This window comes from Cricetulus griseus, chromosome 4 (assembly GCF_003668045.3).
Source record: "Cricetulus griseus strain 17A/GY chromosome 4, alternate assembly CriGri-PICRH-1.0, whole genome shotgun sequence".
NCBI classification, from domain to species: domain Eukaryota; kingdom Metazoa; phylum Chordata; class Mammalia; order Rodentia; family Cricetidae; genus Cricetulus; species Cricetulus griseus.
This window is the reverse complement of record NC_048597.1, coordinates 51,542,653-51,555,249: the sequence shown is the minus strand read 5'-3', so window position 1 is coordinate 51,555,249 and position 12,597 is coordinate 51,542,653. Positions and strand designations below refer to the sequence as shown.

The window sequence follows — 12,597 nt, the reverse complement described above, 5'->3', positions numbered from 1 at the left end:
CTACAGAGTTCCAAGAAGCAGTTAGCTGTGTTCTTTTTTCATGTTAAAACTTGCACTGGATACAGGACATCAATTTATCCTGGTTATCTTGGTTAAATAACTGTGGTAAGAGAGTGAAGTTGCAAACAGTGAGTTTTTAAGATGTAACAAAAACAAGCTAATGGAAGCTGGGCATACCGACTCATACATGTAATCTTGACACTTTGGAGGCTGAAGCAGGAGGATTGCTGCAAGTTCAAGACCAGCCTGTACTACATAGTTTCAGGCCAGTCTGATCCATAGAGTGAAATCCCCGTCATAAGTTTCTCTCTCTTCCTGATTTATGTGTATGGGTGTTTTGCCTGTATGTATGTCTGTGCCCATGTGTGTGCCTGGTGGAAGCCAGAAGAGAAGTGGAATCCCTAGAACTGGAGTTACAGAGGGCTGTCAGCCCCCAATTTTGTGCCAGGAATCCACCCAGGTGCTCTGGAACACCGCCAGTGCTCAACTGTTGAACCATCTCTCCAGCAACCCCTCTCAATCAATTTTTTTTTTAAAAGCAAAACCAAATTTATGCAAGATTTGTGAAATCTGATCTTAAAGTAACAACAACCAAACAATGTCCAACAGAACAAGCTAGCACAATGACTCTGATGCCTTATGATTTACGTTTGTGTGACCCCCCCATGTCCTCTAACCAATAGTTTCATCCCAAGAATTAAATTTTATATGGTTTATTAGAGTACATTTTAAAACATAACAATCTCTTAATTACACTTAAATTTCTCTATGGGCATGTTTAATATTTTTTTAATGAATAGAAAACATTTTGATTATATCTTTGGAAACATTTGCAGAGCTCAAAAACAGCTTGGAATCAATCATATGACTGCCAATAGTTTTCTTTGAAAAAAAGTGCTTTACTTTGCAGAATTGTAAGCTAGAAAGTACAATGGCATTATGTCAGTTCAAAGCATTGCAGTTCATCCAGTGATACACACGACTGGATTCATAGCTTCTTACATTAGCTACCTCTTTTTTGACTCACATTGAGAACCAATCTCTGCATTGCTCTTGTACCTCAAGCTAAGTGATCTGTGTGCCAATTGTTTTATTCTGCCTGGACTGGTGCTGGTCTCCTCAGCCAATCACCCTTTGCCATCTCTCTCCTCTTGCCCAGAAAGGTGCATTTACTCCCTCTTTCACCTCTGTTTGGCTAGGAAAGGAGGGCACCTTCTTTGCCATACATTTTGAACTGACCTTCCTCTTTGACATGCCTGAAATCATACTCTTGGCCAGCAAATCCCAAGATGCATGTTGTCATCAAGTAGGACCAGCTGTGACAGAAGGTAGTCCTAATCTATGTAAGCACAGAAATTGGCCTACTGGAAACTTCTTCCATTCCAATCCTAAACAAACAAGTCTTATGTTCTTCAGAGCTTTTTAAGGTAGGAACACAAGGCTTGGTAGACAAATGACCTACCAACCTAACCTCTGCCAAATGTGATTGTTGTGTGTTGAACACTACATGAATTTAACAGTTTGTCTTGGACCTATCTGTGTCTTCATCAACAGCAGAAATTAACTCGTCTTTTGATGATCAAAATCTCTCAAATCCTTTTTTAAGGTGTGTGGAATCTGATCCTACTTGGCTTATAAGTAGGCATCCAACAGTTAGACCTTACAATGAGGATCATGCAAACTATCAGAAAAACATATCCATTTTCACGTTGACCCTTAAAAACAAAGTTCTCAACACCCAAGTGTCTCATTGATACATTTTATTGGATTTGCAATTCTGCTTAATTAGATTATTTAAGATTAGTGGGTCATTTGAATACTGTTAACATTCCTACTGAAAGGTGCTAGTTGCTTGCTGCTTTCTGCCTTTTTTTGGGCATCTAATGGTGGTCCTCACCCTGCTCCTAGTTGTTTCAAGCTTTTTGATTTGTCAGCATCCCTCCTTCTTTGTTAGACTCCTCAACAATGTAGGAGTGCTAAGGTAACTAGTGCCCAGTTACCAAGCATAAGTACTTGATGAGGATGCGAACATTGACATTCTTAGTGTCTCGAGAATCAAGAATTTTAATTTGGGCACTACTTTGAGTTTCAAGGCTTAGATTAAGCTAATAGTATTTTTTATAATGACATCTTGGTCAGATCTTTTCATATTCTAAAAATAGAGAATAAAAAATTAAATGCTCTTTTTCCACTCCATTTTGGCAAAAAGGGGGAAGAAAGTCCTGGGAGGGCCATTTTGCAAATAAATATGGATTATTGTCTTAAGCAACAGTCATATGCCAAAAAGGGTTCATGTATGTATTTTGTTTGAGCTTCAGTCTTTAAATAATGAGCTATCCCATGTTGAGGACTGGCAGTTGCTCTGGAGTGACTCTCCTGCTCTTTTTGGCATATCAGCAGGTCCCGACAACAGTGGTACTTCTAGAGCCTGGATGGGAACAAGCAGTCTGATTCTCGCCTGGCCATTCTCAGGATTCCTGTATGAGAGCCCCAGCTGGTGGCCAAATGGTGACCCCAGGGCATCTCGAGGGACAATTTCTTTGCTGTGGAATGGGATTTCATCAATGCCAGGCTCATCCAGACCACAAAATCTATGAATGTATGTGACAGTTGATAAGCTATAAGACCATCAAAAAGGGCCACACTTGAGGAGCAGGATACTGAGATGGTAAAGCCTCTAAGCCCTTCTGGAATTGACTGGCTAAGAAGACTTGGAATAAGGAATATTTCCAAACAGGTGCCAGTGGGTCATGGAGACACCCACATGGCCATTCTCTCAGAGGGTGTCATAAATGAATGGTATCTAAAGGAGCACAGCAGTCATTTTAGAAATTGGCCCCTCAGAATTGAAGTCGTTTGTCACTGTGTAAATGATGGCTTCTCTGTCTACCTGCCAATACAAATACATCTTAGAAGTATTAGAAAATCTCAATCATTAAGTAGTTTCAGTGTTTTGGTGCTTAGCTCTTTTTCTCTTGCATTCTAACCAGAACTAGTCTTTATCAAAGCACACCCTAAGTACACTGACGCTGTTAGGCGTGCACTTTTCAAATCTTCCGAACATGGCCTTTCTCATCTCTCCACACCATATTTCTTCATCTTTTGTGACTAGGGGGACATGTTGTGTCCTAAGACTTCTTGTGGGTTGACATCTCAGTGGCTGTTGGCCCAATGTTTTCCTCACCTAATGGGAGAGCAAGGGCTGAAAACCTATTAACTTATTCCCTTGCTCCCTCACGTGGGCTCACTCTCATTAGTTGACTTACTAGTTATCCTTGCCCCAGGCCCTGGCTTAAAAGGATTTCAAATCCTCCAGGTTACCCAGGGAGGAAAAGGAGGGCATGAAATCTGTGACAGTGCATCTGTTTCCACATTCCCATTGGAAGTGACCAGCTTAGCCCCTACCCAGTCCAGGACTGACTCTGACTGGGGTCAGCCCAGAGGTACTGCTAGTCTTTAGAGAAACTTTCGAGAGTCTGAAGTGCCCCATTCAGTCTTTGAAGGGAAACACCAGAAATCTTCCAGCAGAGATGAAGAACACCACATTGGTTTGTTGCATCTGCTTGTGTCTAGACAATGTCAAAGAGCAAGTCTAAGGGTTTAGGTGGACGGGGGGAGGGGGTTTACAGAGTTTCTCAAATCTGCCCTTGAGTAATGGTGAGAGAAGGAGAAAGGAAGGGAACCACTGACTAAAGGCAGTGCTTCTTTGAGGACAGTGAATGACAGTGACAGCCACTCTCCTGGGGCTCCTCATTGCCTCTTCTGTCCTGCTAGGCCCTGACAGCCTAGGAATGGAGAGTGAAGCTGAGCTAGCATGTTTCTCCCTAATGCCGGCCAACTTAAACACATCAGGTTTATAATGAAGTTGTGCTTTTCTGTGAGCCTTTTCTCTAGGATGTGTGGCACTTGGGTTCTGGTACTACTAAGGAAGCCAACACATCACTCCTGCATGCCTATATGACTTCCCAGTCCTAGCATGTACAGTCCTCAGTGTGCCGAGCTGATAGATTTGTTAATCAGAGCTCAGCACAGTGGCAGGTGGGGTCACAATAAAGCCACAATAAAGGAAGGGTTCATGGGTGGTGCCAATCTGGGGCTTTGCTCTTGAGTACTGATTCTGATTTTCTACATGGTTCATGGATCACCTCGGACAGGTTTGCAGCAGCCCCAGGGAAAGAACACAGGAAGTTCCTTCACCTGGCTATCTTAAGTGCATGTTAGTTTGCATTTTCAGATCTGCTTCTATCTGGGGGGTAACACAGTTTTACAGAGCTTATTAGAAAACGGGTCTAAAAGAACACACGCTATACAGAGCATAACAAAAAGCACGAAGAAGCCTTCAATGGAAACAGGAAGATTTTTCTGACTCAGGCAAAGGATTTTTCTTTCTTTCAAGGGATACTAACACAGCCGGCTCCTAACAGTAATAGATAATGGTAACGGAGGAATAACGTGACTTACAGACGAGCCCCAATTTCCATTGGAGGCAAGCATTCCATTCTCTTCCCTTGCCTAACCTTCCCAACTTGCTCCTGTGGACTTACTTAAATCTCACTTTTTGGTCCTTGTCTTGACCACTCTTCTGGCAAATGGACTCATGCATAGTCAAAGACAAAGAGAGAGGCAGGGGAAGTGGGGGAGAGGGGGTGGTCAGAGGTTTAGATAACTTGTGCCTGGAAAATGGCCAGTTGGCCCCATAATAACTTCCAGATGAACCTGACATTTTTGCAGACACCAGCAGGCCAACTGGCCTCATTCTATTTGCCGCCCACTTCTTCCATCCAGAATCACGGATCTCCGCTGGGGCTGGTAAAAACAGCTTGTTGAAGTCTCTAGTCTTTGGCCATTCTTGGGGATGGTCATTTTATTCCTAAGCGTAACCCCTTCTGGTGTGACCCATGTGTTTTCTGCCAAATCCCCACAGAGAAGGCCAGGGGAAACTGTCTGAGTAGGGCTTCTGATAGGGGACAGCAGGACCTTGGAATCTATCACTGTGGATGAGGAGGGTAGGTGGTCCATGATGGGGAATAAGATTAAGCTCTGAGGTCTTCCTGGCCTTGACCTGTGGAAAGACTTAGGACCCCCAGACGCTCGCTCCAGTTTTGAAGAAAGAAGGTTGTCTCCTGATGGCTCTGTCTCTGTCTCTGATGTGCACTTTCTGCATGGCACCATTGCATCCTGTGTGGAGAGCAGGTTGGATATTCCCGGTTCTGGAGAGCAGATGGACCCCTCACATGTGCAGGATGTGGTGCTGCCCTTCCTCTGGGATGCAAAGGCTCCTGCCTCTTGCTTTGGTTGCTCTTCCTCTGGGTTTTCCAGGGAAGAGGGAGGATCATCTTTGGTGGGTTTCTGAGGGTTCTCCGTGGTTGAACCAGGTTCATGGTTCCTCTCTGGAGACTGAGCCCCACCTTCCCCTGTACTCTGAGAGGGCAGGGGCTGTGGGATCTGTGTGTACTGAATCTTGGGTGGGATGACAGGGACAGCCTTGGCCTGACACATTTTGATCATGAAGGATGTTCTCACAGCAGACACACTCACGGGAGCTGAGTTCCGGCGGCCTGTCAAAGCAGGGGCAACAATGTCCAGGTCCTGGGTGTCCTGGGAGTTCCCAGGGGCTGTTTTACGGTGAGAGGAGGTCATCCAGGTGACCTTCGTGTCTCCTAGTTCAGAGATCTCTATTCCAGGTGAACTAAATGAAGCCCCATTCTCAAGTCGGAAGAGATCAGCTATGGGCATGGCAGAGTCCAAGTTGAGGGAAGAAGGCCTGTGTTTCCCTTTTGAGGGTCCATACTCATTGCTCTTAGGCTGTGACTTTAGGGCATGCTCCCCAGGTGAGGTGCTGTCTTGAGCCCTAGGTGAACTCTCCATGCTGCTTTCTGGCCCAGGAACATCACTGTGTTTCATCTGAGGGTTGTTGAGTTCCAGCTGTGGTCCCTGCTCCTTTCCTTCTGCCAGACTGATGAAGTTGGTTTCTACTGGTTTGGGTGGTATACCAGATGATCCCTTCTGGCTGGGAAGAACCTCTAACCCTTTCAGGCCAGAGAACTCTCTGAAGGCTTTCAGGGCCTTTTCCTCCCACCCAGCACTCTTGTTCCTGGCTGTGGGGGGCTTCAGAGGCTCATAATTCCCCTCTGTTTCAAGATTAGCACAACTGCTGGAGAAGGAAACCTCGAGAGTCCAGTGGCTCTGACCAGTGGTTTTGCTATCCAGAGAATGGCTCTGGCGAAGGCTGGGCCTGTGGCAAAGTCTCCTCTCCAGTCGGTGGCCATGGTGACACTGTACCTGGGACTCCTGTACTTCTTTCAGGGTGGGAGAATGAAGGGGACTGGTTACCCACTGGGGCTCCTCCCATGGCTCTACCATCTCCAGGCCATGCTGAGCAGTGTCTGTCACAGTGTCATCTTCGTCACAGTCTGAAGGCTCTTGTGCTGCATGGGGGGCATCCTCCTCTTCTTGTGGGGCCACTTCGACCTCCTTTGCTGGGCTTGGGAGACCAGGGCCTTCGCTCTCAGGAGCAGCAGGCTTTGCATCTTGCTTCTCCTTAGGGCTTGTAATGGCCTCCTCTCTCTGACAGGGGCTAGGGACGCCAGGGTTGACTTCGGGGTTTGGCTGCTCTGTGTTGGGATCTGTCCTGGAATCCGTGGATGCTTCTTCTTTGTCAGGGCCTTCCTTTGACAGCAAGACTCGAGGCTCCTCCTCCAGGGGAGTTGGAGGTGGAGGAGCAGGAGGAAGTGGTGGAGAGAGATTTCTTGGGCCTCCCATCTCTATCCTAGCTGGAGAAGAGGCCTTCTCAAACAGAAGTATTTGCAGAGGTGCTAGACTGGCCGGGTCTGGGCTGAGTCCCTGCTTACACTCTGACTCAGGGAGGCTGCAGACGGGCTCCAACTTCTCTCTATTGGCAAGGATGGCAGCCTCCTGTGTGCTCTGATTGGTTGAGTCCCTAGTCCACATTTCCAGAGGTGTAGAACAACAGGGTGAGCTCCCAGAGGCCTCTGGGAAGGGAGATGGGGCTGGACCTGACTCAATAATTGGGCTTGTCTTCTGAGCAGGGGGTGGCAATGACAAGAGCTCCTCCTCTGATTCAATGATTTTCAGTTCCTGTTGAATCTCAGGCCAGATCAGGGCGTGAGCTAGATCATCTTCATCCTGAAAAACAAGAAGAAGCTGGTTACTTCTGAGCCCAGAACTCTGGGTACTGATGTCTGCCAAGTGTCCAGTGACCAGAAGGGAATGGAGTGATGCTGTCCATATACTCCAGCCAATAAAGGAGGCAGCCCCAGTAGTAACCATGGGTGCCTTCCTGTTTAACCTTTTCAATGCCCTAAGAGATGATACCAGCTACTAGGCTCGTTGAATAGATTAAACGAATGACCTGAGTCATAAGGTAGATCAGAATGGAAATCCAGTCCTGTCCACAGTGGAACATGATCTGTCTCTGCCGTGCTTTTCCAGCCAGTTGTTATGTTAGCGCATGGTATTGTATACCCAGCACGTGCTCAGCTGCCGAGTTATGTCCCCCCCCCAGTCTTCCACTTACTCAGTGTGTTCCTTGTCTTTCTTGTCTTAAGATGCAGTTCTGTTGTAAAGAGAAGCATCTCAAGGTTTCTCTCTCTCTCTCTCTCTCTCTCTCTCTCTCTCTCTCTCACACACACACACACACACACACACACACACACTAGTGGAGGCGTGTGTCTTTCTGTGAAAGTCTGATGCATGGGTTCTAGAGTACTGATGTTTAAGACTAGGGTCTCACAGTGAAGGTACATGAGCTACACTTCTAGCCCCCATTTCCCCTTTTATTTCTTTAAGCTCTCCAGTAGTACTTGGCCAAAGCAATTGGATTTTACGTCACTGCATTCCTTTGTGAACAGTTCTGTTTTGCCCAACTAGCCTTTTTCTTGTTCCCTTACTTTGCTCAGCATTTACATTCACTGATCTGTTACTAGGAAACCCTGTTGTTTCCTCACCACTCCATCCTTCTACTTTACCCTGGATACTGACTTTTCCCTGTGAGGCTGGCAGGGACAGTGGTGACAGTCTTGGCCACTGTAGTGACCCTAGTGCTCAGGGGAGCAGAGTGTTTAGCACAAAGCGTGGATTTAGCACATGCGTTCTGTGAAGGAATGACCCGATGCCTATGTTTGCTAACTGGAAGTCACCCTAATTCTTCCAGCACTAATGCCACCTTCCTCGAAGCACTCGCCTCATGAGACTTCAACCCCCAAAGAATCTCTGCCAATGCAAGCATGCTTTATGGGGCCCCTTGCTCAGCCTTCCTGAGGCCACCCCATCACCTCAGCTTTGCCCTAACTCCCTGCACATGGTCCTCTGGGTGTCTTCTGGAAGCTAGTTAAAATAATATTGTCTTGCTTTACCCCTCAGCAAATGCCTCTGGTCACAGTTGTTACAAATGCAGGACTTCTCCTTGGGTGTCCCAGAAAACCTCCTCACACCTTGTATGTAAAGACATCTCATAAAAACACCCATGGAAAATTCCACTCCTAAAGAATGGAGAAGGTTTGTCAGTTTTGGCATCAGATTTGAACTTCTCTAAAAACACAGACTAGAGCCTGGAAACCTCTCAGGTTTTATAGACAGCCCCGGACAAACACCAAGCTGGGCTGAGAAAAGAGAATGGGGTTCACGAATGGTCATCATGCCTGGGGCTTGGATAAAAGGAGCAGGCTTTGGGCTGCTTCTGGGCTTGAGCATCATTGCATTCTAAGGACATGTCAGTGGTTTGTGGGTCAGAAACATTTAGAGTTATGTCTGCCTTGGGAATCTGAGCTGAATGGTTCCTTCCAGACCTCCCAGAAGCCTGCTGCAGAGAAACTGCAGGCTGGGAAGTGAGTTTTGTTTTTGTGTTGTTTGTTTTGAGACAGGGTCTCATACATCCCAGATTATCCCAAATGACCTTGAAACCATGGTCCTCCAGTTCCCATCTCCCAAGTGTGGGGATCATAGGTGTATGCCAGCATTCCTGCCTGATAAGTGAGACTTCTAAAGATATATATATATATATATATATATATATATATATATTATTATATATATATATCACAACACACACACACACCACACACACACACACACACACACACACACACACACACACACACACATATGGCTAGGAAGATGGCTCTGTGGATAGAAGTCCTAGACTCGAAAGCCTGACAACCCGAGCCTGATCACTGGAGGCCACATAAAGTTTGATGTGGTGGAGCACATCTCTAATCCCAGCACTCCTGTGGTGAGATAAGAGGTAGAAAGAGGGAAACTGCTTGCAAGCCTGCAGTCCATAGCACAGCAGAAGCAACACAAGAGAGGCACTGCCTTAACAAATAAGGCAAGAACAGACTCCCCAAAGTTGTCCTCTAACCCCGAGATATACATGCTAAGGCACGCATGTGGCTGTAATCACGCATACAAAGTAAAAATGTAAAAAAATTAATTCATTAAGTAAGTCTTTCTTGCAGAAACTTTTTTTTTTTTTTTTTTTTTTTTTTGAGACAGGGTTTCTCTGTAGCTTTGGAGGCTATACTGGAACTCACTCTGTAGACCAGGTTGTCCTCGAACTCAGAGAGATCTGCCTGCCTCTGCCTCCGGAGTGCTGGGATTAAAGGTGTGTGCTACCAACGCCCAGCTACAGAAACTCTTAACATTTCTTAACAATTTGCTTTAAATTGGACTATTCGTGGCCGGAACAGGCAGAGTCCACCTTACCATCTCATGGAGAAGCGCTGCTTCTGTCCTGACCCTGAAGCTCTCATGTGGAGTGGTTGTCTTCAGCTGCCCAGCCCCCTGGCTTTCCTCCACCACCTTCTCCGCATTTGGCCTCTTCTCTGGTCCTCTCGAGAGTTGAGGGTCCAGGGATATTTCCAAGGTTTTCTTCTCCGCTTGGGTACCTGGGTCCAGAGGGGGGCCTTGGCTACATTCTGCTGTCCCCAGGGCTTCAGGTTCTGGCATGGAGTCCTCGGGAGCTGCCTTCTTAGCCACAGAAGCTGCAGTGAAGACGTGAGTGATCAGTACAAAGGGTTCTTTTCATGAAGGTACTTGCAGCACCCTCCCACCACTGTCCTACTTCCCATCACTGTCCCAGCACCCTCCCGTCACTGTCCCAGCACCCTCCCGTCACTGTCCCAGCACCCTCCCGTCACTGTCCCACCTCCCATCACTGTCCCAGCATCCTCCCATCACTGTCCCAGCATCCTCCCATCACTGTCCCAGCATCCTCCCGTCATTGTCCCACCTCCCATCACTGTCCCAGCATCCTCCCGTCACTGTCCCAGCACCCTCCCGTCACTGTCCCAGCATCCTCCCGTCACTGTCCCAGCATCCTCCCGTCACTGTCCCAGCACCCTCCACCCTCCCATCACTGTCCCAGCACCCTCCCATCACTGTCCCAGCATCCTCCCGTCACTGTCCCAGCATCCTCCCGTCATTGTCCCACCTCCCATCACTGTCCCAGCATCCTCCCATCACTGTCCCAGTCATCCTCCCGTCACTGTCCCAGCATCCTCCCGTCATTGTCCCACCTCCCATCACTGTCCCAGCATCCTCCCGTCACTGTCCCAGCACCCTCCCGTCACTGTCCCAGCACCCTCCCGTCACTGTCCCAGCATCCTCCCGTCACTGTCCCAGCACCCTCCACCCTCCCATCACTGTCCCAGCACCCTCCCATCACTGTCCCAGCATCCTCCCATCACTGTCCCAGCATCCTCCCGTCACTGTCCCAGCACCCTCCCGTCACTGTCCCAGCATCCTCCCGTCACTGTCCCAGCATCCTCCCATCACTGTCCCAGCATCCTCCCATCACTGTCCCAGCACCCTCCCATCACTGTCCCAGCATCCTCCCGTCACTGTCCCAGCACCCTCCCGTCACTGTCCCAGCATCCTCCCGTCACTGTCCCAGCATCCTCCCATCACTGTCCCAGCATCCTCCCATCACTGTCCCAGCACCCTCCCGTCACTGTCCCAGCATCCTCCCGTCACTGTCCCAGCACCCTCCCGTCACTGTCCCAGCATCCTCCCCGTCACTGTCCCAGCACCCTCCCGTCACTCTCCCAGCATCCTCCCGTCACTGTCCCAGAATCCTCCCCGTCACTGTCCCAGCATCCTCCCATCACTGTCCCAGCACCCTCCCGTCACTGTCCCAGCATCCTCCCATCACTGTCCCAGCATCCTCCTGTCATTGTCCCACCTCCCATCACTGCCCCAGCATCCTCCCGTCACTGTCCCAGCACCCTCCCGTCACTGTCCCACCCCCTGTCACTGTCCCACCTCCTAGCCCTGCTTCATAGGAACTGAGGAATTCTCTCAACTCACTGCCTCTCGTTTTTTATGCTTTTCTTTTGACAACATTCCTGCCTCAGATTCCAGCCACAATCTATTCCAGTGGTTCTCATTTGCCCCAAATTCCCCCAGCCCCCTTGGGGCACTGGTAATTTCTGGAGTCACTTTTGGTTGTCACAACATTGGAGGCAGTGAGTCCTATTGAGACAGGGTCTCATACATTCCAGATTATCCCGAATGACCTTGAAACAGTGGTCCTCCATCTTTTTAAACTGCAGGTTGTGTCCGCATGTGAGGTCATGTAACTGAACATGAAGGTTTGAAAATGTTGGCTGGAGTGAAAGGTGTCTGGATAGACAGCAGCCAAAATGAATTCAGAATCTAATGGACAGTGAATCTTAGATGTTTTTTGGTAGTGCCCGTGTTGCATTGCACAACTGCATGGCAGTCTTGGTTTTGGACCCTGTGTTGCCGTCATGCCAAGCAACACCAACAAATATTGATTCACACACCTTGGTTCAGGTTTGAGATTAATGTGCTAGGAATTGCAGTGTTTTTTTTTTTTTCCCACTTGCTTGCTGTGAAGTTTAGGAGAAATTATTCCTCTACAAGCAAATGGAGGTTATCTAATAATAATTACCCATACCTCAGAAAGTTGTCTTGAGAAGTGAGATTATACATACAGCACACTTAGGTTATGCCCAACAATTGCTGAAAAAGCATCAATGTTGATTGAAAGAGAACATTCTGTTGGTTTGACTGTCAGGAAACCTTTCTGTTGAGGTTCTCCCTATTCAACTTTAAGACCATTGGTCAAAAGAGTCCTTTCTAAGTGGCTCATGCCCTATAACCCAAGCATTAGGGAGGCAGAGACAGTGGGATTCTTTGTTGGAGACCAGCCTGGCAACAAGGGAAGAAGCCTTGATCAACAACAAAACTCCCTCTCACCATGGATACAGTTCAAAGACTGTATCAGCCTTGGTGTGTGGGAACCCATCAGACTCGTTCTGTGATTGCTGTGATCAAACCTAAGGAAGCACTTTCACACTTTTGCAGATATGATTTAGAAATGAGGTGGGATGTGCCGGGCGGTGGTGGCACACACCTTTAATCCCAGCACTCAGGAGGCAGAGGCAGGCGGATCTCTGTGAGTTTGAGACCAGCCTGGTCTACAAGAGCTAGTTCCAGGACAGCCTCCAAAGCCACAGAGAAACCCTGCCTCGAACCGCCACCCCCCCCCCCAAAAAAAAAGAGAAAGAAATGAGGAGGAATGGATGAACAGAAAATACATCCAGAAATACCGGC

General features: G+C 47.9%; 1 protein-coding gene across 1 annotated transcript in view; it reads right to left on the bottom strand.

Moving 5' to 3' along the window:
* Window positions 1-697: 697 nt before the first annotated feature.
* Arhgap31 (Rho GTPase activating protein 31) overlaps window positions 698-12,597 on the bottom strand; it is a 114,131-nt gene continuing 102,231 nt past the window's right edge. The window contains exons 11-12 of the mRNA XM_027412681.2: window positions 9,724-10,001; window positions 698-7,146 (exon numbers count right to left, since the gene is read on the bottom strand). Of these exons, the coding sequence (XP_027268482.1) occupies window positions 4,753-7,146; window positions 9,724-10,001 (2,672 nt within the window). The 3' untranslated portion in view covers window positions 698-4,752. The remainder of the gene's footprint in view (window positions 7,147-9,723; window positions 10,002-12,597) is intronic.